The 26,508-nt window shown below is 39.2% G+C and overlaps 1 protein-coding gene across 1 annotated transcript in view; it reads left to right on the top strand.

Annotated features, from left to right (window-relative positions):
* Window positions 1–26,285, top strand: part of cbln1 (cerebellin 1 precursor) — a 32,894-nt gene extending 6,609 nt beyond the window's left edge. Inside the window, exon 3 of the mRNA XM_047355282.1 lies at window positions 22,182–26,285. Coding sequence (XP_047211238.1) covers window positions 22,182–22,379 — 198 coding nt within the window. The 3' untranslated portion in view covers window positions 22,380–26,285. The remainder of the gene's footprint in view (window positions 1–22,181) is intronic.
* Window positions 26,286–26,508: the final 223 nt, after the last annotated feature.

Here is a 26,508-nt window from a genome sequence, read left to right as displayed (position 1 = left end):
GTGTTGGTCGATCCGCAAAGTAGTGTCAAACAAATCCAGCTTCCTGTGACTTTTAAACACTTCATTTGATATATTTAAATCTGATTGAGTCTCTGTCATTCAGGCCAAACTTCCACACCATGATATACTGTTGAAAGCACTCCAAGAACTTTGCAGCTATGACCAGGGAAACAAGAAAGCCTTTTTGGGATTTTGGGCCGTCAAGCTGGCTGATTTATTACTTACCTTACAACAGGGATTTATTTAGAAAAACCTAAACTCTAACCAGCAGTGTTCAATAATCAGCCTGATCAAGTAGAGAGGATGATCTGAAACGATCTCTTCTAAAACTAAATTGAACATTTTTGCTAGAAATTGAGAAGCAGAGGGGTTTTTTGGTGTGAATTTGGGATATTTTTACAGCTCAGTTTCATAAAGGCCTAGTGTCAAAGCAGGCCTGTGGAGCTGGGAGTTGCACAAGGAGCTCCTCTAAAATGCCTCTATGCTGGGTGTATTATGAGCCTTTATGTCACGATGATATTACTAAAGGAACTGATTCAGATGGCTGATCACGCTCTGCCTTCATGATAACAGCATTTTTTGTACACATATTACCAATGAAACACTTCTTTTCCAAAAATACTAAATGTTTTTCATTCTTTTTTGTGGTTTCTACTCATTTTCACTGTGTTGCCTAAATTACACATGCTACTTTATTCTAATATGGTATCTCAATCCTCAGGAAAAACAAACAAACGTTTATTTCTGTAAAATGTAAAAACATTTGGCAATTGGATTTAGGTGTTTTAGGTCATTAAACCATTTGTTATACAAGAAGGTTTGGGTGATCATTGAAGAAGGACGTCTAACTGAAAGTGAAACAGAAGAAAATAATGGAAGCCAGCTTCACTTTTCTAAAGCCGGATTGAGAAATGAAACACTCATCAAACAGGATAAAGCGCAGCATTAAACAAATAATTACTCAGCATCTGGATGTTTTTCAACCTTGAATTTGTTACAGCTAACTTTGGATCAGGAGGAGCTGTTGCTGGGAAAGATTGCTGCCTGGTTCAAGTGGGCTGCATGGAACTGGAAGGGCTTTGAGACTCTGAACACTTTACCTAAACTTGTGATATATTTTAGGGTAGGAGATCCCAACTTTAGATTGATTCACCAAAGACTACACTAAACAGCACGTCTGTCCATCCAGGACAGGTTATCCATCCAGGTGTCTGGGTAAGGCTGTCCTCTAAACACCTAAAACTAAATCCTCAATTCATCAGCCCCTGTCCAGCCACCAAGAGGACCAGCCCAGCCAACCATGTGCTGCAGCTAATGAGCACTTTCAAAGTCCTCCACATGTCTCAACTCAAACCTCATGCCACAACAACTCTGTGGGCCCTCACCTCTACCATCCATTCACGGTGACAGGGGCCTAGCCTTCCTTGTAAGACAGATCCTGGTTTCCTGCTGTTGTGGCCTTTGGGTCCACTACCTTCAACTGGAAAAGGTTACGGCTCTGAGGATCGCTCTCAGAAACCAGCTCACTATGTCCTGGACTCATTTAGTATTGATGACAGGCACCAGAAACACCGTGTCTTCCAACCCATCTCTGCATTTGGCTCAGTCCCACCTGCTATGAGGTTGCCGTGTTTATCCGAGCTTCTTACATGCCTAACACACATTGATGGTAAACCAATGAAGAGTTTTTCTTTAGTTCTGCCTTTGCAAGAAAAATGCAGCTCTGTCTCATTAGTGAGTGCATTTAAAAGTTTGTGTTTGATTTTTCCACCATCAAGCCAAATTTTCTCTTTCTAGCATATAATCACAGGATAAACGCAATGCTCAGTGACAATTATTGTTTTCTTCACTAACAGTGCACTTTTCATCATGTCTATATTCAGAGTTTTTAGGTTCACATGAGTGTCGGGGTAAAATCTCCTAGAGGTCCTTAACACAAATCAAACCAAGCAGATTTAGATTCATGTGTCTCTACCTTTTTGAAATAACTTTGCCTTTCTTCAAGGATGGATTTATAGATCTAAAATGTTGCCTTTTATCTGTGTGATGCCAAGCATTATAATGTGGAGCCATGCTTTCTGATCTGTGCAGAAAAGGTCATCGTGATCATACATAACATGTAAATTGATATTCATCGATGGCAACACTAATAGGAATCCAGGAGTGCAGAACAGCGCTTCAGAAATTATTCCAAAAGGTCAAATATAAACTCTCACCTTTCGGTCATGTTCATTAGCTTTTCTTTTTTCTATATATAAATCTAATGGTAAATTAAACATGGCATCAGAGTTGACTGAAATTATCTTCTGACGGGACATAAATATTCAAAATATATCAGTGCAAAAGAAGGCAGCCGTTTAAATCATGTGTTGCAATTACAGACAAATAACTATGATAATGATCTTAGAAAGAATCATTTCTTTGCACGGTTTGTGATGAGCAATAACAGAGAAGAAGCTCTTTAATTTGCTTTCATCCCATTACTGGAGACAAGCTGTGCACCTAACTGCTGCTTGTCTAAATGTATCCTCGGTCAGACTTTAAACCAGAATCTCTGTTCAGAAATGAATTATTTTCCTTACAGATCATATTTTTGCTGCCAAAAGGGATGCAAGTTCCCACAATGTGGCTGCATGAACAGATTTATGTGAATTATGAATAACGTAGGCAAACAAACAAAGAGCGTAGAAGCCAGATGCTTGGTTTGACTTTTATCCAGGAGACGCGTGTTCAGAGTTTGGCAGAACATTATGATTTATGCTCATGTGTGAAAAAGATTTGATGATGGGAATGTTTCTTTTTTTGTATTTAATATCTTTAATCATATTAAGTTATATTTTCAAGCATAATGAGCCAGTGCCTCAGTCTAGGGTTAATAATTTATGTTATTGTATTGTGGATTAAAGCACATTTTTTACTATTTCGTACGTTTTTCATAATTCCTCCGTTTCCTTCAGGATTTTAGGTTCAATAGCCACGATCCATTGAAAAAACATGTAAACATGCACAGCTCAAACCAGAGTAGTGTGCTGTGATTTTTGGTTGGTATAGATACAGGTAAAATATTTACGAACCTGGCAGAAAAAAGTCCCAAACTTTCTAAAGTTTAAATGGGATTGAGAAACCCAGCCCTGTTTGGAGCTCCGTAGCTTAGCCAGATGATCCACCAGAAACACCGTAAAAACTGCAAAAAGCCCACAGAAAGTATTTTAACGGAGGATTCAAGAAATTATCTGAGAAATATTTTATGCTTAATTCTCAGTCCTCATAGTGCAATAATGGATTATTTTTCCAAACTCAATAAGTCAGTCATTATCTACCACTTATTCCATAGTGGGTTGCGGGGGAGCTGGTGCCTATCTCCAGCAGTCTATGGGCAAGATGCAGGGTACACCCTGGACAGGTCGCCAGTCCATCACAGGGCAACCGACAAACAACCATGCACACACTCATTCATACACCTAAGGGCAATTTAGAGTGACCAATTAACCTAACAGGCATGTCTTTGGACTGTGGGAGGAAGCCAGAGTACCTGGTGAGAACCCACACATGCACGGGGAGAACGTGCAAACTCCATGCAGAAAGACCCCAGGCCGGGAATTGAACCCAGGACCTTCTTGCTACAAGGCAACAGTGCTACCAACTGCGCCACCGTGCAGCCCTACTTAATAAGTAATCATTTTAAATAATCATGATTTATATATTCATCAAAATAATCCTAATTATTTAGTTTTTCCATAATCAATCTTTTCCTCCTAACTTTGTGTCTTTGTGTCTCCTGCTAGAAGATATATGATGTTGAGTCCAGCTGTTTCAGACAAAGTGAACACAGGCTCCTTTCCACAGCCAGCATATTTCTCTATAGGTTTTACCATTTGAACTGAAAGGGAAGCATCGCTTTAACATGTCAGATGAGCAACATTAAACACAGGAGACACGAAAGCTTTTGATTTGTGGCCACAAGAAGCTTCTGCTGCTCAGGATGATGCGGGCTTTCTGTCTGTAATCACCATGGCAACCACTTACTGATAGCAACCGGTGACTCAGCAAACTCTGGCGTTGTTATTACTCAGTGTTAATCCAACATCAAGTGAGTTCAAATGCAAGATTCAAAAATGTGGATGATGGACAGCTTTCTGCAGAACCTGGTGGCTGATTGCCAAAGGTTTTGTATATTGTACATATTTCTCTACCCTTTCAACAATTTAAAAAAATGACCACACCGCTGACTGATTTCTTCTCTGCTTCATTAAAATACCCACAATCCTGCACTGCATCACTGTCACACTCACATGACCATACAAATACCACATGGCCAACCCCCTTCCCCTCCCAAAACACATAAACTAACAAAACAATAACAAGATGGAAATAAACATCGATTATTAATAGTGGCCCAGTTTTACTTATTGGACCGATACTGTTATGTCAAAAAATGGCTGATACCGATGTTAATGCAGCTATATTAGGTACTCCTGCTATTTTTATTATTTTTAAGTATAAAGTAGTTTGGTATCAGTAAATTTTTATTCAAGCAAGAATTTGTCAAAAGTCATCAAGACCTTTTTTTTATTAGCTGATAGACCCAAACAGACAGTGTTCACACATTCAGTGCAAGATAAATGCAAGATTCACTGTGGTTGAGAACGTTTGAGGCTTCAGTCAAGAGTTTTTAGTTATCTTAGAAAGTATTAGTGCATTATTTCATGGTAATAGTGCTGCTTTAAATTCTGATTACTATATAATGTTATGATTACCATATTGTGCTCACAAAATGTACATTTTAGCATCGCAGCCTCTAAAGACTTACCTCAAGTGTGGGCATTGAGGGCAATAAGAATTAATCCAACTGGCAATAGTAATATTCGCAGAGCATCAATGCCTAACACTTAACATATAATATCCGACCAAATATTGCATCCAAGCAGTGGTCTGTGATTCCATTGTTGTCCACACACGCCACTGTGATTTCATATATTGTGAAGCTCTATAAGAAAGAGTCTAAGAAATGTCCTCACTACCTGCTCTAATTTCATTTTATTTATTATTTTACAATTACAATTTTTTCTTGCTTTCAAACTATTGTTGCAGATGTGGATCAGCAGGGAAGTGGTCATCTTTTATTTCATCAAAGTGTGTAAAAGAGGAAAAAGAAATACAAAGATGGTCTAAACAGTGCTCTGCAAATGTGAACCATTAAATTATCTCTGCTGGCAGAGATGAAGAGGCTCCAGCAGTCTCTGCAGCACTCGGGTATAATGAAATGCTTTGGACATTTTGTTTGCTTTATTTTGTATTTGCAGCAACTATTCTAACACTAGAATATGTGAAATGAGCAAAACCTATTTATGTTTTGATATCTGTTTCAAACAGTTTCTTTGCCTCCTCAGCATAGAGTTCTGGTAATGACCTAATTATGTGATTCTGATGACTTGAAATTAAGACGCATCTGCAAGTTGTCGGACATCAGCCCTCGAGGACTGGAGTTTGAAACCTCTGCATTAGAAGGTGAATCTGTGGTGGTGGGACCAAATTATGGTTTACCTTTTGGATAAATGCAAAAACTGCTCAGTTTAAGAAAACTACATTTGAAGTTTTTCTGTTTGAATGAAGGAAACTTGGACTTTTTTCTGGAAGCAGCTATTCACAGAACCTGAGACAAACGGTACCGTTGGATCCAGCAGGTTGTTCTGTCAGACTGATTTAAAATAAGAACAACATCTTCAGATCCTACAGAGAGTGGAGAGACTTACTTCAGAGGGACCTTATTATTAACAATGAAAGCCTCCATCCTGTGGAGTTCGTCTAAAAATTGAGAACGTGTTGTTTAATTGGGAGTCTTCACTTTGTTGAAGATAGCAGATCTACAATAAAAGATTCCTACATATCTTCCTTTTTTACACATTCCAGACTTTTCCAGCATCAGATTCCCAAAATTCTCAATCCATTTTGTATATTTTCAAAGTGGAAATGCAGAAGTTCTTCAGGTAGGAAACTAGAGAATAAAAGTAATTTTTTTGGAGATGAAGGCAAAAAGTTGTGAAAAGCGTATCCAGAAGAGCACTATTGTCATGTTAAAATCTGCACAGGAAGTCGTGATGCAAGAGGATGCCATTAAGCTTTAAGTGCTGTACTGAGATGTCAGATTTTTCTTTGTAAATATTGAATTTTTCTTTTTCTCCACATCATCTGCCCTTTAGTCAGCCTCTCCTTACATTCTCCCGATCCTCATGCCGTCTTTCTTTGTCTCTTTCTCCATTACTCAGCCTGTTAATTGGTGCCTATCCAATGACAAATGTAGATCAGGTGCAATCTGACGTCGTGCAAAGCCCCATATTCATCCTTTTTGTATTTATGGTGATAATTGTTTAGTGTTGTAGATTATTTGTGCATGTGTGTGTTGGAGAGGAGGTAAACAACCACAGTAAGGGTTTATTCATACAAGCGATGACCACAGTCTCATCCTCCACCTTCACAGTTTTATTACTGCTATACATCACTGCCATAACTTCACACACTCAGAGCAGCTGCATGTGTGTGCGTGTGTGTGTTTGTGGAGAAAGCAAAGCGAATCAGAACATTGTCGCTGTCAGAGTAGGTTATGGTTTGGGATATGATGCTACGCTGGTGGATGTTCACAGCCTGCAGTTTCTCAACCAATCACTGTGACGTTCGATGCTGGTTCTTAGCCCAACAACATCTGTCTTTCTTTGTGAAGCTGAGTTGGTACCTGTTGGCTGTATCAATTGGATCAGCAACAACTCGTTAATCTGTTCCAGAGAATGGACTAAACCAGGGGTGTCTAAAGTTCAGCCTGGGAGTCATTTGTGGCCCTCGGAATGATTTTGTGCGGCCCCTTAAAAATAGTACAAATCTCACCGACAGGCACAGGCAGTCGATAAGTTGCAGAAAACATTTTTGAAGAAAGAGTGACCCATATCCTGTCCCTTTTGCTGAGACAACCCAAAATACCAGAAATTTTATACCTTCCTTTTAATGAGGTAAAGGTGTGAGACCGTTTTTATATTTCAGATCCAACATGAATTACAGACCCTACTCATACTCGTCGTCTTCCGCTTCATCTGGGACCGGGTCGCGGGGGCAGCACACTTAGTAGAGACGCCCAGACGTCCCTCTCCCCAGGCACCTCCTCCAGCTCCTCTGGTGGAAGCCCAAGGCGTTCCCAGGCCAGCCGAGAGCCATTGTCCCTTGAGCGTGTCCTGGAATATCTTCTTTGCCAGATGTGCATATAATAGAGAAAAAGAATAACAATAAATTTGTGCGTTTATATTTAAAAAATAAATGTATTATCATCCTTAGAGATAGGGTGAGGAGCTCGGCCATCCGGGAGGGGCTCGGAATAGAGCCGCTGCTCCTCCACATCGAGAGGAGTCAGTTGAGGTGGCTCGGGCAACTATACCGGATGCCTCCTGGACGCCTTCCTCTGGAGGTGTTCCAGGCACGTCCCACCGGGGGAGGCCCAGGGGACGACCCAGGACACGCTGGAGGGACTATGTCTCTTGGCTGGCCTGGGAACGCCTTGGGCTCCCCCCGGAGGAGCTGGAGGAGGTGTCTGGGGAGAGGGGCGTCTGGGCGTCTCTGCTGAGTCTGCTGCCTCCGCAACCCGGTCTCGGATAAGCGGAAGATGAGTATGAGTATTATCATCAGTGAGTACTTTCTACTTTAATATTTCGGCTCACTGGACTAAAAGTTCAGACTGTGCTGCAGCATTGAAGATGTTCCTGTGCTTTTCAGCTTGTATAAATTGTTTAAAATTAAAATGATCCCCGCAGATGCATTATCAGAGCCACCGAATCAGCTGATTAATTCCTTGCTGCCCTGTCTCCAAATACACAGACTGGTTACTCCGTCTTCAAAAATATGAAACAACATACTTTAGGTTTTTTATTGTTTTCACTATCCTGTTTTTTTTTTTTACTCCCTGAGATCACAGATTTATTCATGCTCTAACAGATTTAAAGGTCATATTGGGTCAGAAACAGGCTCATTTCAGTGTGAGATTTTTACAGTATTATAACGGTGAGTAAAAATACCAAATTATTACTGAATTAACACGAAGGTTTGAAGTAAAATGTATAGCGTAATATAATTGCTTTTACGTAAAACAGAAAAATGACAGTTATTTCCACTGTTCCCAAATACTGATTATTATAGGTATATTCAATTCAATTCAGTTTTATTTATATAGCGCCAATTCACAACACATGTCGTCTCAAGGCACTTCACAAAGTCAGGTTCATACATTCCAATTAATCCTAACAATTGAACAGTTCAGTCAGATTCAGTTATTTATTCAAATTGGATAAAATGTTTTTCTATCTGAGGAAACCCAGCAGATTGCATCCAGTCAGTGACTTGCAGCATTCACTCCTCCTGGATGAGCATGTAGAGACAGTGAACAGTCACTGGCGTTGACTTTGCAGCAATCCCTCATACTGAGCATGCATGTAGCGACAGTGGAGAGGAAAAACTCCCTTTTAACAGGAAGAAACCTCCAGCAGAACCAGAACCAGGCTCAGTGTGAGCGGCCATCTGTCACGACCGACTGGGGGTTTGAGAGAACAGAGCAGAGACACAAAGAACAAAGAAGCACTGATCCAGGAGTCCTTTCTATGGGAAGGAAAAGTAAATGTTAATGGATGTAGCTCCTTTAGTCGTTTCACCTAGAAAGAAATAACAGATAAACTCTGAGCCAGTTTTCAAGGTTAGAGTCTGAAAAAGAGCACATATATTGCACGTATATTCATGCAATTGATAAAATAATATATTTTGATTTTACAGCGATTTATTAAAAAGTGTAGAATAAAGCCCTTGATTTAGTATTAGTCTTCAAGTGCTTATTCCTACTATACTATACTATACCTTTATGATATTTTGCTTCTCATAAAGCAACGCACGTAATACATGCTAATACTCGTACTGGTCGTCTTCCGCTTATCCGGGACCGGGTTGCGGTGGCAGTAGACTCAGCAGAGACGCCCAGACGTCCCTCTCCCCAGACACCTCCTCCAGCTCCTCCGGGGGGAGCCCAAGGTGTTCCCAGGCCAGCCGAGAGACATAGTCCCTCCAGCGTGTCCTGGGCCGTCCCCTGGGCCTCCTCCCGGTGGAACGTGCCTGGAACACCTCCCGAGGAAGGCGTCCAGGAGGCATCCGGTATAGATGCCCGAGCCACCTCAACAGGCTCCTCTCGATGTGGAGAAGCAGCGGCTCTAGTCCGAGCTCCTCCCGGATGGCCGGGCTCCTCACCCTATCTCTAAGGGAGTGCCCGGCCACCCTACGGAGGAAGCTCATTTCAGCCGCTTGTATCCGGGATCTCGTTCTTTCGGTCATGACCCAAAGTTCATGCTAATATTACCTAGTGAATTACTGCAGCTCTATGTGGCTTGTAAAAGAAAGTGGTAACTAAGACGTAAGAGTAATGGGTGGCGAGCCTTTAGTTTCTACTGCATGGCTGTCCGTGTTAAATCCTACTAAAAATATTTCCCAACGGTAAAATTTGTCTGTCTTATAAGCGAGTGAGACGTAATTTTGTGTTCTTTCAGTCACCTGACTGGAGGTGTGCAGCAACAGGTGAGGCAGAAGCAGTGCCGTGTTATGCTGTGCTCCTGCAACTTTGGTCCATAGTAAGAAGACAGCTTACCCTTTATTTCATGGTCTGCAGTTTACCCCGTAATCTTTGTCAAATAGGTGGGAGTGTTAGGGTCACTTGGAGGAAAGAAATGACTAAGTCCAAATATTGACAGTAGATTGGAAATATCTTGAAGAAAAGGTGGAATGCTAAAACTGCTGCGGTCTTCCCAAACAGCTGTTATATACGCTAAAACCGAAAGCATTTCTATTGTGGCAAGAGTTGTCCGAAGGTTCTTGGTTCGATTCAAGCTTCCTCCTGTCACATTCCAATGTGCCCCTAGGCAAGGCACTTAATCCCAAATTGCCTACCGATCTGCGTATTGGTGTGTGAATGTTTAGTGAGCGCGACTAGGTAAATGTGGCTCTAGTGCAAACGTCTGTGAGTGGTTGGTATGACTCGGAAAACGCTGCATAAATTCTCTTTATTAAATCTTGTTCTAAAGTATAAAGTTTCAGGCTCATTTACATAAGGCACCAGGGTCATTTTAACTTTATTGTTAAGGTACTTTTCAACTTTGTTTCTCATCATTTTGAGTTTTTCTTATGCTTTCCAGGTTAACATCGAGAAAATACTTTCTCCTAATTTTTTCCACCAAGTGACTCTAATGCTAGTAGTAGTAGTAGTCAAATAAGCTTTTCCTGTCAGCAGTCAGATTCCCCTGATAAATGTCATGTTGTACAGAAAGAGAAGTCTGTTGGTTTGCAGATATTACGAATGAGAGAAACATGGACATTTTTATTTGCCTAAAATAAACATTTGTCTTTTACTTGAGACATCAGGTTCCAGTTTAGCCTTAAATCACACAATATTTTGGCTCTGTTAGGAAGTGTTTAAAATCACTGTTTTCCCAGGGCTTGAATCGCTGCTCTGAGACTCACACCTTTTGTATAAAAGCCAGAAAGCCATTAATTCAGGGTGACTCTGGCAGTTTTAAATATTTAAGGCCTGAACAGGAAGCACGTTAAAATGATCTATTGAAATAAAGAAGTGGTGTTTGAGTGTTTGAGTAGTTGTGGCTGAACATTGAGGGTGTTCACGTAGTGATGCAGGGAAGTTTGTTGTCGTCTGCCATCCCTGTTTGGAAGCAGTTCATGCACTCTGGACAGAAACCATGTCTCCATCTCCCTGAGCCGGTTTTATTTTATTGCTGCATTTTTTTAACCTCTGCTTTCTTTTTTAGCTGCTTCAGTATCACCTGTTCCAGTCATTTACACCGAGGGTTTTATAAACCACTACTGGTCATCAATGAAGAGCAGATCAAAAGTCCTGCAGAGATTAAGCATTCTTGGAAAACGTTAAATGTTAGTATTTAATCAAAAAACCTCTGCGGTCACAAATAATTCACAGATCAGATTAGTCCTACATGAAGATGTCGGAAAGGTTTTCATAGTGAGTAGGGATGGGTAATTATCATACAATTTATTGGGAAAAACAATTATTGTGCCAGTATGGTTGCTATTGTTGCTGTTTGAAGTATCTTTTTTTCCCATGTAGGTTTCATAACAGCATCTATTAATCAGTGTGTTTGACCTAAGGCAATGTGTAAGGTCAGCAGTGCAACTGCACCATGTTCTTGTATCATGTTCTTTAGGTGGTGTACTTAAGCAGCCTATTCGATGTGTATGTTTTCCTTTTAGAGCAGTGTTTGTGTTTGTAAGGCTTAGCATCACTTTTATGCCACAAATTAATGCCATAACATTTTAAAGTGCATTTTGCCCATCCATAAAAGTAAGATGAAGTCAGGTTTGGAACGTCAAATTCGTGCATCAATGTGCAACAGAGTGTAGCCAAGAAAATCTTAGTACTAAAAAACCCACAGTTGAAGTATGAATTCATTAAGTGAAGATTTACATGATTTGTCCAGTGAGAAGGAGAAAGTCTGAAGAAATGTCTTCTGACTGCATTAACTTAGATAGCTAACAAACTAGAACCCTATAGAGAGAGTTAAAGCTCTCTGTGATGAGCCCAGACTGCCTACAATTCATAAAAGTTGAGAATGACTGCTTGTAACAATAACTGCAATTACAAATGTTTGACTCTTGATGGCTAAGCGCCTTTACGGTGATGTAGTTGTCAAAACTTTATTTTAGATGCCAGCGAAGACTGAGAAATGCATTCTGCTTACATGCTCTTTCATTGTCATTGTTGGCACTATGCAATTTCTTTTTTTCAATCGGTTCTCCATTTACAGCCTCAGAGGGCGACACACTTAAAGATGTTGCTGTAGCAATCTCAATGTCTCCATCTGTAATTGGAAGTAACTTCCTGGTTTAGATTGAGATACTCAAATTGATATATAATTTTTAAAATGTTTGAACCACTTTGAATGTTGATTGTGGTTTATTTATATTTCATATTCTAATTTTTTAGGTTTTTTGGTTCTGAATATGACGTTTGCACTTTTTCAGTAAAGCAGGCTGAGAGAGCGTCAGTACTGGCCTAATCTAGCTTTGCCTTTGCGGTGAAAAACAGAGCTAAGTAGATCAACCAGAATCTTACCTTTGGTTCTAAGCATAAATTGCAAAAAATAGCTTCTTTCAGAGGGTATATAATGTGAAGAGCCCAAACCACCTTCAACAGTTTGTAGTTTGGACACCAGGTTGGAACATCTTGTTCCAAATATTTCCTCTTTGATGAAACCTCTGTGCAGATAAAGAAGAGATTAAATTACCTTCGCCTGGGAATACACTGGTGAGACGTGGGTAGAGTAGCCAAAACATTTACTCAAGTAACAATAGCAGCATTACTTCTAAATATTTTCAGTCAAGTCATAGTAAAATGTATATGTAGGCATCCAAAGAATTATTCAAACAAAACTAAAAAGGAATTTGGTAAAAAAAACAACAACAAAAAAACAAAAACTAACCTAAGTACTGAACAACTGGTTGGTCATAACATCTAATTTAATTTGTAAATAATGTAGATGTGATCAGAAAGGTGCTTTTAAAAAAAAAAAGCAAAATCACATTTACTTAAGTAAATGTAACTAATTAAATGTAATTAGTTGCTACCCGCTTTAGGCATTGGTGTAAATTTGGAAATGCTGGATTAGGGACCTTGTGACTGGGACGTATGGGGATTGCTCAGATTAACCTCTTTTCCTACGAAAGCCCCAGGATTTAAAGCCCCAAGATTTGTTTTACCCAGGTAAAGAAATCCCAGGAAAGTTTTTTGCCTTCTCTTTCCATTACCCAGAAAAGGACTTGTTACATTTATTTAATTCATCTTAATGATGTATGGGGAAGTTGTGAAGACAATGTCAATACACGTCCAGTCCGGCGAGTGGCGGTAATAAGAAACCAAAGGCCAAACAACCAAAGTCCAACTAAGAAGCTGTATCTTTTCTTCTTTAAACTTTAAAAAATAAAACAGAACATGCCGCGCATTAAAATGACAAAGAATATAGAAAGGAATGGTAAGAAAAAAAAGAACAAAAATGATATTTGTTGGACTTATGATGATTGATTAATTAAACCTTATCAATAATTATAATTAAAAATCATAATTTGACAAAATTTATTTCTTAACCAAAATCCTCATTTATGAATCGAGACCAGAGATGTCTTCTGGTGTTGTAATTGTGGCTCATCGCCTTTGATAATTACAACCGTTAAATACTCAGTAATAATTGATAACTATTACCAGAGATGTCACTGTTTAATCGACCGTTTCTGCCGAAACGTGTGGAACTTTTAACCTTATCTTGACTGACGAATCACTCTTGGACAAAATAACCCAGAAACGCTTTCTCTTTATCTATGTGAATATTTATTAAATCACAGCCTGATACAATCCGTTCTTCTGATTTAATAATCTTCACCTACTCAAACATGCAACGTTCTACACAAAAGGGGTAAAATATCTGACTAAACAAAAATAAAGCGAAACAGCAGTGGGTGTGTATGGGATCAAACCAGCAGTTATGGCAAAATTGATAATATGACGAAAGGGATGTGGTGGTGAGGATGTTGGGGCGCAGTTCCACTGTAACTCAGTTATACTCAGTCATAAAACTTCCCCCAACTCTGCGAGGTGAGCAGACAAAGGGTTATAAAACTTTTGGCAGCAAGCGAGCAAGCAGTAAGGTTGAAGACAAAGAAAATGGGGTATTTCACCATGAGATTATTTTAACAGTCCATTCTCACAGCGCACCTGCGCTTGCTCTCAGATGTTCAATAACCCCGCAAACACACAAAGATGGGGAGCGCAGCGGCTTCCCAACATCCAGCACGGCACATCAAAGTTTCAATAACAAGGTTACATGCACATATCATTCAGAACACATTAGATTAAATAGCGAATCTCATCGCACTAAAACCTCCTACCCTGCTCAGGCTTTCTAAGAAAGAAAGAAAAATAAAGGATGGGTATAACTTGTTGTCGGCTTTCTTCTGAGCGGGGTTGAGAGAGGAAGGGGAAAGTTGGAAGTTACTGTGCGTCCACAGTTAACTTCAGGAAAAGCGGTCAATCTTCGTCCTCTGGCCTCCTTGGCGAAAGGGAAAATTATGATCTGACCATCAAAGTTGACTAGGACAAAACAAGGTGGCTCCTTGAAACTCCGTGTTTTTAGTTACGTGTTAAACTCATGTCTGCGATCGGCAAAGTGAAATTTCTGGCCTTCTTAGTCCAGAAACCTCAGTTATGAATTGTTCGTTGGCCAACGAGAGAGAATAAATGAGATCCACTCTGGACTCTTCTCCAGGTGATGCTTCAGATGTTGGTAACCGGACCCGGTCTCCAGCTGAAGTCGAGTGTTCAAAATGGAGGCCTCCCTATATAGCGTCTTGTGACGTCAGACTTGGGACGCCCCGTCATAGCAGTCGTAGCGTCCGACGGAATTTGTAGGAGCGGACTGTCCTGGATACAAAATGGCCGACAACGCCAGGAGGCCTGGTGGCGTCCAGCAACGTGCAAATGGTCCAATATTCAGCCGACAAATGGTCCAACATTCTCCCCTAGGTTCAAAGGGTGAGATGAATCGCAGTCTTTGAAGCTACTGGGACCTGTCCTTTGCTGAACAATCAGTGATCCGTGGCGAAGCAGAATAAAACAAAACTGTCTCTATGTTCCTCAAAACCTATGACTGGGCAGAGTAGAGGTTAGCCTGGGCAGGACTAAACTCTGACTAACTCACCTTTCTACGTTGTTCAATGAGAAAATACAGGACAATACATTCATATCATCATTACATTCTTTTGGTCATCAGCTTTGGTAACCCTGAGACAAACTGAAACAACAATAAAAGATACCGTACATATATATATATATATATATATATATATATATATATATATATATATATAAGAAAACAAAATCATGGTTCATAGCTTATTCGTCCAACTTCTATTAGGCACTGGAACCTGGCTGTGTCATTGGCAAAGGCGGTGCTGTGAACCGTGGGGGAATGAATGTGAGGGAATCAATCCTGACCTGTAAACGCTTAACCTGCCTGTATGCGGTGTGTGCCATTACTGCCGTCACGACCCATCCGATTACAAGGAGAACTACCGTAACGGTCATAGTGTGGGTTTCTGTCCATTCTGTTCGCCGGGGGAACTGAGGGAGAGGTGTGAAGCTTAACTCTGCAGGGGTGAGGCTGAACTTAATCTGTTTGGTACCTTCCACTATCAGTTGCTTTTCAATACTAGCATCAATGCTGAAATTATATCCCTTGAAGGCCTCCATAATTTAAATTTCTGTATCATATCGATCGAGATTAAGGTGATGAAGGATTATGTCTCCGAGATGTAGGAGTGCGCCTTGGGGTACGGAGATGAACATCGTTTGGTTGGGTAATTTTATTCTGGTAACTGTGTCATGCTAATCATAGGATAGCAAGGCTTCTGTTACTGGTGTGCTTACAAGCCATCGGTTACTCGCACGTTCGACCTTGGTTTCTAACCCTACATCCTTCAGAGTTACTTTTCCTGACAGTTTTGTTCAAGAGATCCCTCCCTTAAACCACACATATAATCGGTGACGTCTCTAATAAACGGGTTACTTGGGCACACCCAATGGAGGTCCTTGGTTTTGGTACACAGGTCTAAATTGGTTGCCAAGTTTGTGTCACTGGGTTTTCGTCCAAGGTGGAGAATCTCCCCGGAGCTTTGGGGGTCTTCACGCCTCTCCTTTGTCTGTCGCCGAATAACGGCACAGATGGCATGGGTATGACAGGGAGGAAGCCGTTCTTTTTGGAAACTCCATGGGGTTCCACTTTCAGCGCCCAATCGGGCTAGGCGGTCTGCCTCATCGTTTCCGTCCTTGTCTGGGCCCAGCGTCCGGGAATGACCTTTCACCTTTTTCCAATACACTACCATCCCCTGTTCTGTGGTGAGATGGTCACATGCCAGGAAGAGTTCAGAGTGTTTTACCTCTTTATTCCTGGCATTCTTCATTCCATTCTCTTTCCACACCAGGAGGTGGGAGATGAAACTGTGCCGAGCATAGTTGGAGTCGGAGCAGATCACCAGTTGTTTAATGTCCAGGGCTGTAGCCTGCTGGAGGGTGATGGGTACTGCTGCGATCTCTGCATACTGACTTGTTTTCGGCCCCAGTTGGTAGTGGTTTGGTTCGGTGACGTGGTGTCCAACCCAGATGATGCCCACACCAGCCTGTAGTCGGCCCACCCAGGTACGCCATATGTTGGACTTATGATTATTGATTAATTAAACCTTATCAATAATTATAATTAAAAATCATAATTTGACAAAATTAATTTCTTAACCAAAATCCTCATTTATGAATCGAGACCAGAGATGTCTTCTGGTGTTGTAATTGTGGCTCAACGCCTTTGATAATTACAACCGTTAATAATTAATAACTATTACCAGAGATGTCACTGTTTAATCGACCGTTTCTGCCGAAATGTGTGGAACTTTTAACCTTATCTTGACTGACGAATCACTCTTGCACAAAATAACCCAGAAACGCCTTCTCTTTATGTGAATATTTATTAAATCACAGCTTGATACAATCCGTTCTTCTGATTTAATAATCTTCACCTACTCAAACATGCAACGTTCTACACAAAAGGGGTAAAATATCTAACTAAACAAAAATAAAGCGAAACAGCAGTGGGATCAAACCAGCAGTTATGGCAAAATTGATAATATGATGAAAGGGATGTGGTGGTGAGGATGTTGGGGCGCAGTTCCACTGTAACTCAGTTATACTCAGTCATAAAACTTCCCCCAACTCTGCGAGGTGAGCAGACAAAGGGTTATAAAACTTTTGGCGGCAAGCGAGCAAGCAGTAAGGTTGAAGACAAAGAAAATGGGGTATTTCACCATGAGATTATTTTAACAGTCCATTCTCACAGCGCACCTGCGCTTGCTCTCAGATGTACAATAACCCCGCAAACACACACAAAGTTGGGGAGCGCAGCGGCTTCCCAACATCCAGCACGGCACATCAAAGTTTCAATAACAAGGTTACATGCACATATCATTCAGAACACATTAGATTAAATAGCGAATCTCATCGCACTAAAACCTCCTACCCTGCCCAGGCTTTCTAAGAAAGAAATAAAAATAAAGGATGGGTATAACTTGTTGTCGGCTTTCTTCTGAGGGGGGTTGAGAGAGGAAGGGGAAAGTTGGAAGTTAATGTGCGTCTGGTGGCGTCCAGCAACGTGCAAATGGTCCAATATTCAGCCAACAAATGGTCCAACATATTATAAACATAAAATGCCAGGGATTTTAAAACTTTCAGACACAAATATTAAAGAATATTAAAATGTTAACAAAGGTACATGGTTTAAAGGTTATTTTATTCTTGCTGTCCATTATTGAGAATATATAGTGCTTCATATACAAAAGTAAGTTAGTGAAATTTGGCGTACATTTGGAGAACTTGGACTTAAGGATATAAAATTTGGCAGTATAATTAGCAGTTTAATAACACCAGAGAGAATTGAGTTTAATGTCAACATATCTGTAACCAACAAGACATTCCACAATAAAGAAAAATTAGATTAAATGTCACTAGAAATGAAATGTGAATGTCTAGCCCAGAGCTTTTAAAAAGCAATGGCTAATGGGCTATTGTTGTCCCTCACCCCAGTTCAGGATAAAAAGTAAAAGATAATGGCTTGATTACCTTTATCAAATATTTAATAGTAGGAGTCCAAGCTTATTTTCTTGACACAATGAAACAAGTGAGATTGGGATTGGGTTGGGCGTCAACATTAGGAAAGGCTGTGCCTGATACATCTTTATGAGATTAAAATACATAGATACCAAGTCTTCCAGTGCTCTCAAATCAACGCAGCTTTGACTCAAATACTGCAGAAATGACAACATAATTGCATCACCTAATCTCATGGTACGCTATACAGGTGATTCACTCACATCGGCATGATGGAAGCTTGAAACTGAAAGTGAAAATTGATGTCATGAACTACTTTCTGATGGATTAATTATCGGAATACCTGGGGACGCTAATAGAGCATAAACATTTTAGTATAGTATAATGAGTCATTTAGACTCCAGTAACAATTTTTCATTACGCCAGCATAAATGCCAAGATTGGAAACAATATCAGACAGCAGCATCAGAAACATTCTTTGCATACTGTGGTATGGTCTGTTAGTGGACATAAAAAGCTACATGACATTACGTGCAAATCATCTACTATTGTACAATTAAAGTTAACATATGCACTGTAACCATTGTTATTTGGTGAATTTACATGCTAAATATGTTTCAGACTTAACTCAATACATTTTCAAGATTTTGAAGTGTTCTTTTTTGGCCCTGACCTTCTCTGCGATTCTGTTCTGACAATTGGAAAAAAAAAAGAATTAAGTGTAGGCTGAGTGTTTTCATCAGATTCATACATAATCTGTTTGAAGCAACACATACACACACACACACACTCACAAACACACGCACGCTCATCCAGCCAGAGTGAGTTGCCAAGTTCAGTTTTCTATTAAGAGGAGTGCCAGACCAAGAGGGCTTTTGACTCTGACAGGCTCTCCATCTCCTGCCCACACACACACACAGTCCTGACCATCAGGACAAATGACCTTGATAAGTGTATAATTATGGGATGTTTATGACATCGCCCCATCAGTTAGTGACAGTTTCACAATTACATACTTTCGGGGTGAGTAGAAATATTCTGACTAATTTAGCGCTCAGGTGTAAATTTGAGGAAAATTGTCTCTTCTGCTATAAAAACCATCATGTCTTCATTGATATAAAGAAGCACAGTAAGCTGTCTGGCAAAGCATCTTCTCCATCCCATGTTCTCCACCCTTCATCAAGTCCTGTGCCTAAAACAACACCATGCTTCCACAAGGAACATCAAAGTCAATGTTTTTAATGCTAGTACATATAAGGACTTAAGAGAAGTCAGCCAATCAGCTTATTGGGCGTTTTTCAATAAAATATATACAAATAAAGAATGTTTTTAGTGTAGTCACATGTACACAGTCACCACAGTATTTAAGCTGTCTGGGCTGCTTTCAAGCCAAACCTAACTGAACTATTTTCTAAACATTTAGACCACATTAAAAATGTTGTATTTTTTATTATATAGACACAAAATAACCTAAGAAATGTCTCTAAAACCAACAAAGCTTCAAAGATGTATGTCAAATTCCCACAAAACACAATCTCCTGCTTTGTAGCTTTTTGTACAATAATATTATTTGGTTTATAATAAAGACAAAAAGACAAAAACTGATCCAGTGTTCATTGTTTTTTTTTTTTGCTGCACAGCTCCTTGATGGTCCCCCACAGCATTTTAATCAAGCTGTGGTCTGTGCTTTGACTAAGCCATCGCAACACCCAGATTTTATTTTTTTTCAGCCATTCTGTTGTAGAATTGCTGCTCTGTTTTAGATCGTTGTCCTGTTGGTTAGCCAGTTTGGGCCAAACGTCAGCCGTCAAACAGATGGCCTCGCTTTTTCCTCCCGTTTATGTGCAAAAAGGAGTTAAGGGGTTGTTTTTAATTGTTGTACAGGTCTTTGAGACAACATTTATTGTGAATCTACACTACAGTATATAATTCGACTAAACTAGACTCGATGACTGCCAGGTGCTCAGGTTCTTGGACTGACCCAAACCCAAACCATTAGTCCTTCACCACCGTGTTTAGTTGATATATTGGTGCTGATATTGCTGTGTCAACTGAATGATAAAGCCTTTCAGATGCAGCTTTGCAAACCCAAGTCTTTCAACCAACCTGAATTTGTTCAGTCTTTTCCAGATTTTTCTGTAATACAAATTTTACATTTAACATGCTAACAGATGCCTATGGAGTCAGAGATGGAGTTTTTTGTAGCAGCTGTGTTAAATGTTTTCCATTTGTGGATAATCTTTCACCCTGTAGAATGATGCTCTTTAAATAGTTTGGAAATGGCCTTATAACTCTTTTCAGATACATGACCAGCAGCAGTTGTTTCTGTAAGGTAATTGTTGATGTCTTTCTGCCTTGGCATCATGTTAACACACACCTCTATCCTCCAAATCAGCAAACTGCCTAAACCCCTACTTTTATAGAGGTGCTCAGACTAAAACTGATTCAGTTACTGATGTACCTAATCAGCAGGACCTGGGTGCAGCATTTCCCCTTTGGACTGTGGTTGGACTCTGTTTTTTCATGCACATATTTAATATTTTTGATTTTGAACCCATCATCTATACCCGATTGTCCTTGCAGGGTGGCACACCCCTGGACAGCTTGGCAGTCCATCACAGGGCAACACAGAGACATACAGCACAAACACACATACAGTTTAGAATAATCAATTAACAAAGCAATCATGTTTTTGGACTGTGGGGGAAAGCTGGAGTACCTGGAGAGAACCCACACATGCATGAGGAGAACATCCAAAGCCCCTGCAGAAAAACCCTGGGCCAGGATTGGAACCCAGGACCTTCTTGCTGCAAGGCAACTGCTCCACCGTGCAGACCGTTTTTGCTCAGTTTTTGTTAGATAATGATGTGGTGAATTATGTGACGTGTTTTCGTTTATTTAATGTTATATTTGACTTTTTTTTTAAGTCCTTACCTTTTATTTTATGTTCTTCTAGGCAAATCATTACAAATAACAGGAACTACTGTCTTTTGTTATTCCTGTACCTCACTTTGAAAATATTGAATATGTTCTGTCCATTAACAGCAATGTATTTATTTCTTTGTTTCATGTAAAACATCTCTTTGATTCTTGGTGCTGGAGATTTTTCTTTGTATCACAGTTCACCAATCAGACATGAACGAATATCAGAAAATCTGAGCTAGAGATTAAAAATACAGCAGCTTCTTCTACGTCTGTATTTTCTCACAGAAACATGATTTATACAAACGGCTCTAGAAATTAAATACAAGGAAAACCGTGTTGATTCTCATTTCCTATCAGTAGGCTCTGCTTTTTCTCACAGGACAGCCTGTAATCCCACGCGTCTTATAAAATGTATTCCTGCATGAAAACAAACGTTTCAGTTTGTTTTACTACTGTGCTGTTACCAAAGCCAGCACAGAACAATGTTGTTATTTAAAGTGAAGCATGAGACGGGAATCAAATCCCAGGAGTGGTCGCATTTCTGTTGTAGCTCCAAAGAGGAGGGATGAAAGCTGCTGTCTGCTGGGTGTGCTGCCTGTTTTAAAGAAGAGAGGAGAAACATCTCTGACAGACACTTCTTTCCGTAAGAAGATGTTATTCCCTATTGAAATATTTGTCGAGTCAGACACATTGTAAGTCTTTTTCTTTTTCTCTGCCGTTGCTTTGGTGGGGTTTTGTTGAATTCTCGTCAAGAGGAAGAAAAGACGCTCTATCTTGGCAAATCCACTGCAGATAAATTCTCAGTTCAAGCATTATTACCACATAATTACTGGATGTGATGCATAAAAGGAAAGTTAATTTATTTGATCCTGATGTTTATATTCTACAATCATGTTGTTTACTACCAACCCATTGGTCTAAACCCGACCATTTTACTGTGAGCTAAACTGTTTTCATTAGACAAAACTTTTCTTGTTTTTGTGCTACAGCCTCTCCATCAACACCTACCATCATGGAAAAAAGAAAGGACACCCTGTTTTAGGCACAGGTTAAAAATGACAGAGCTGCACAGTACTATGAGAACAAAAACAGCAAAATAGTTGTTTAAAATTGTGATGACAGCTTTTTGCCCAATCTGCTTTTCCATCATCACAATTTCTCCACCGTTTTCTGCAAGCTTTCAGCATTTTCTTGACTTTAATCGATAAAGAAAGACCCCATGGAAAATGTTTTTTTAATAAACTTCAAAGTGGTCATTGAGTCATTTTACAACCTAAACACCAAATAATTTCTGTTAGGTTCTGGTACATAAAACTCTAGAAGTAAAGGGTGTACTTTCTTTTTACAAAGGTTGCTCATGTAGTTAGTGCTCCTGTCATTGCATAAAGATTATATTTAAACATAAATATAAAACTTTATGCTGAGAGCTTTTTAAAATCAAGAACTGCTCCTTTAACACATGTTTAAGGTCAGAATTTAATTCTGTGACCTGACCCGGTTTGTGTTCTACCTGATCCAGGTGAGCCTGATGCACAACGGATGGGCGGTGATCTCGGCATTTGCCGGCGACCAGGATGTGACACGCGAGGCTGCCAGCAACGGGGTTCTGATCCAGATGGAGAAGGGGGACCGGGTCTACCTCAAACTGGAAAGAGGAAACCTGATGGGAGGATGGAAATTCTCCACCTTCTCTGGCTTCCTGGTGTTCCCATTGTAGAGAGGAACGAGATCAGGAGGAGAAGGAGCTGGGGATGGAAACAAAGGAGGAGGCACTGTTTGAAGATGGAAAGTTCAGAAGAAAAATGGACACAAATGAGTTGGAGGAAGAGAAGAGGAAGAAAAGACTGGGCGTGACAACAGACTTCTGTTTGCAGCGGGAAGGAGGAGATGAGATGTTAGGAAGATTTAAGATGAAGTTTGGTTTCAGGAATAAGAAAAGCCGGTACATGAGAGTACGGCCACCCTCTTCACTTCAGTCCCTCCTTTCATCCATCCATCCCTTCATCCATCCTTTTCCTCTCTCTGTTTTCTTTGTGGCTTGACTGCAGCCTTGGACAGCCAAAACCTTTTTTATTCTCCGCTGAAAAACGCAGCTGATTATTTTATTGTGTTGGAGTGTTCTGAAGTGTAAGAATCCCTCCTTTCCTCCTCACTCCTTCATCCAGCCGTCAGTTTATCAAATCCCCTCATTCACTGATCACCTTCAACATCAGCTTGGAAGAATGTTTCTCAAGGAACTGCTCCTCCAATCCTTCGTTTTATGTAACCATATTTGATACCTTTGACAAGATTTACTGGTTTCTGATCATTTTCATTTACGAAACCAAACTAAAATTTCATTTAAAATGGGAAAGACAAACCTCTGATCACACAATGACAGCCTGAGGATGTTTCCCCTCCCTGAAGATGCTGGTTTATATTTTTTAAGATGATTTATCACTGTAATTATACAGTTAAAGTGCAGTGAAATAGATACCTTTTTTGTCATTTTAAATCTATTTCTGCAGTCAGAGTGGTGCATATTTTTCTGCACATCACAGAAATCCACTTTTAGAATAGTTACAATGCTGTGAAAAAGTTTAGCCTCCTTACAGATTTCTTCTGTCTTTTATGTCACTTTCAGATCATCGAACAAATTCTAAAATCATTCAGATAACCTAAAAAAAAAAACTGTTTTTAAAATGATGATTTTATTTATTAAGGAAAAAAACCATCCAAACCAACCTGGCCTTAATAATCGATAAATCATGAATAACTGTGAACTACATAAGGCTGAATTTGATTTCACCATCCACATCCACACTTGATTTCTGCCAGACCTGTAGATCACTTCAACAGGACCTGTCTAACAACGTGAAGTAGGCTAAAAGGCCTCAGAAGCTAACACATGTTGCCGAAACCTAAACAAGAGATGGGAACAAAACGTCTAGAAGAGTTACAAAGCCATTTCGAAGAGAATAATGGCTGTTCAGGGAAAACACATCAATGACTCGTCCATTAGATCAAAAAAGAATACAGAACAACATCTAAAGGTCTGCCTCAGTTAAGGTCAGAGTTCATGATTCAACAATAAGAAAGAGAAACTGGGCAAAAGTGACCTCCATGAGTTCCACGGCCAGAACCCAAAAGAACACAAATACCTGTCACAAATACTTATTAATGATCCCCAGGAATTCCAGGACAATATTCTTTGGACTGATGAGTCAAACTTTTTGGAAGGATTTCAGATAAAAATTATAACTACAGTCAAACACGGTAGTGGTAGTGTGATGGTGTGGGACTGCATGCTGCTTCAAAAACCTGGATGTTGATGGCGGTTGTTGCCATAATAGGGTGGCACAGCAAGTTATTCGGTTTCTGGGGCAAAGGACTGGGTAGGTAATAAATGAAATTATTATTTAAAAGCTGCATTTTGTTCTATGCATTAGTTTGATGACCTGACACATTTCAGTTAAAAAAGGCTAAACCAGAAGAAATCTATAAGGGAGAAAATACTTTTTTACAACTCTGTATATCAAGGCGTTTATTCCTGGTAATTTTTATGATTATAGTTTACAGCTGATGAAAACCCCAAATTTTAATATTACATAAAAACATTCTTGCTAATTTAAGCTAAATATTAATGCCCTTTTATTTGATTTTAGATATCAACAAATTTTTTTATTTTACTTCAAATTAATAATAAATAATTTCACTTAAAAGCTTTATGAATTATATTTAATTTATATTTAAGAAGATTAAGTTATCTTGTCAAATTAATATTTTTCATCTCCGTTTTTCCTTAGTGCGGTGTTACAGCACACAATAAACCTTAAAACAATTATTTACCCACTTTTTCAAATCACTGTTAAATACATTATTTCATATGAGCTAGTTGTGGATAAACCAACAGGAACATTTTCACTGTAAACTGCTTGAACACACTTTAAACCAGTTTCAGCCAAACCTAAATTATTGTAAAGAAAGTATGAAAGTAAATATACTCTGTGTGGAAGGTTCAGTCATATTTAAGATTTTGTTTTTAGGTTTAAAACTGGAATAAATAAATGTTCGACCTTTAAAAACCCTGCAGAAACCCTGAGACTTCGAGAGGCTTTACTCTGTAAATGGGGCTAAAGCTGGGGTCACACTACATTAAATTTTTCCTGATTTTGTCTCTAATTCCCAGTTGGTGAAAATTTTGTGCCAGTATGCATTAGTTGTGGTCAGTGGGCAGGGCGGGCCAGAACAAAAACCTGTCAGGACTGGGGAAGGAGTGAAGTGTATCCCCGCCATAAATCTATCTATTTGAAGAGAAAGAAAAAGGTCTCCATGCCTAATCTGTTGGTACCAAATTCAGCCCGGCTTTAACTTTAAAGTTTAATGTTTTCTAAATGTGTTTCACTGTAAAAATGCTCGGTGAGTAAATACAACATTAATTTACAAAGGGAAAAAGTAATTTCACTCTAAGAGGACAAGATGACAAAATTTTAAAACATTTACATTACAATAAAAAATATAGTTATGGCTTTGCACATTAGATACATATGTACATGTGTATACAATGTATGAAAAGCAGGTTACCAGGTGAGCAAAACTTTTAATAATTAAATGGGTAAATTAATAACAAGTGTATTACAAAACTATTTGAAGCATTCATGAGAATTGACTTTATCAGACTTATCTAACCCAACGTTTTTAGACTCTTGTGACAAATTAACCAAATATTTTTTGTTTTTATTTAAACAAACTGTAGAGTTCTGCTTTTCTCCTTTAAATTAGATCATTTCTGTTCTCCACTCATATTTCCTCATGCTCAGTAACTTCATTCCTGCTTTTGTTCTTTAAATACAGAACCTTCTCTTTCTGACCTTTCTCTCCTTTGCTCTATGCTGCTTTCCCTCAAGTGCATATATTTATTTCCTTCTCCTTTGGTTTATTTGCAAACATTAATTTTTTACCTCACATCTTCCTCCTCCTCCTCCTCCTTTCCCTACAGTCCGCCATCTTTTCCCTCCACCCATCACCGTAAGGTAATCGTTTGCCTCCAAGCACGGACTGTCCTTCACTGTTCTTCATGTTGGACTGTGGACTCTGAACCCTGCTATATATTTATATATATATATATATATATATATGTGTGTATATATATACACACATATATATATATATATATATATATATGTGTGTATATATATATATATATACACACACACACATTTAAATATATCAAACTAAGCCACTGTTTTTATTTTCCTGGTATTATGATGATGATAATGGTACTACTAGTTAATGAATTCGACTAATGACTATATTATCTGTATTTCTGTACTTGAGTGTCATAAAAGAGAAACAGAAACCTAATATCGATTGTGTGGAAAAATCTGAAGCTGCCATTCTGCTGATTAAAAACATGCTTCTTGTTTTTGTTTTGTGTCGAACAAATTGTGGCTAAAAAGCTAAAAGTAATACTTCTATAGAAAATGATAGCTGAAAAGGACTATTATTATTTGACTGTATAAAGCTGAGAATATTTAGACTTTGCCATAATTATTTATCAATTGAATCAATTTATCAATTTTTTTTAATTTGCTTTAAAGAAATCAATAAAATGAAATTGTACTTTTATTTTTCTTAAACCGAACTTACGGCTGTCCTGGTAGTTTGTTGAAACTAGAACAAGTTGTGAGAAACACCTGGAAACCTGCATGCAAACGGATGTTTTGTGTCGCTTGTGCTTTGTGTCTGTAAATCTAGTCAGTTTAGCTGCGGTCTTCTAAGGTACCTCTGGCCTCTTTTTGGCTTTCCCCTGGCCCTCCTCAGCTCTTTGTCTCACTCTCTTTCTGTTCATTTCTTAGCTTTCTGCG

This window comes from Girardinichthys multiradiatus, chromosome 2, assembly GCF_021462225.1.
Source record: "Girardinichthys multiradiatus isolate DD_20200921_A chromosome 2, DD_fGirMul_XY1, whole genome shotgun sequence".
Lineage (NCBI taxonomy): Eukaryota > Metazoa > Chordata > Actinopteri > Cyprinodontiformes > Goodeidae > Girardinichthys > Girardinichthys multiradiatus.
The sequence above is the reverse complement of the archived record's forward strand: the minus strand, read 5'-3'. Positions and strand labels throughout refer to the sequence as shown.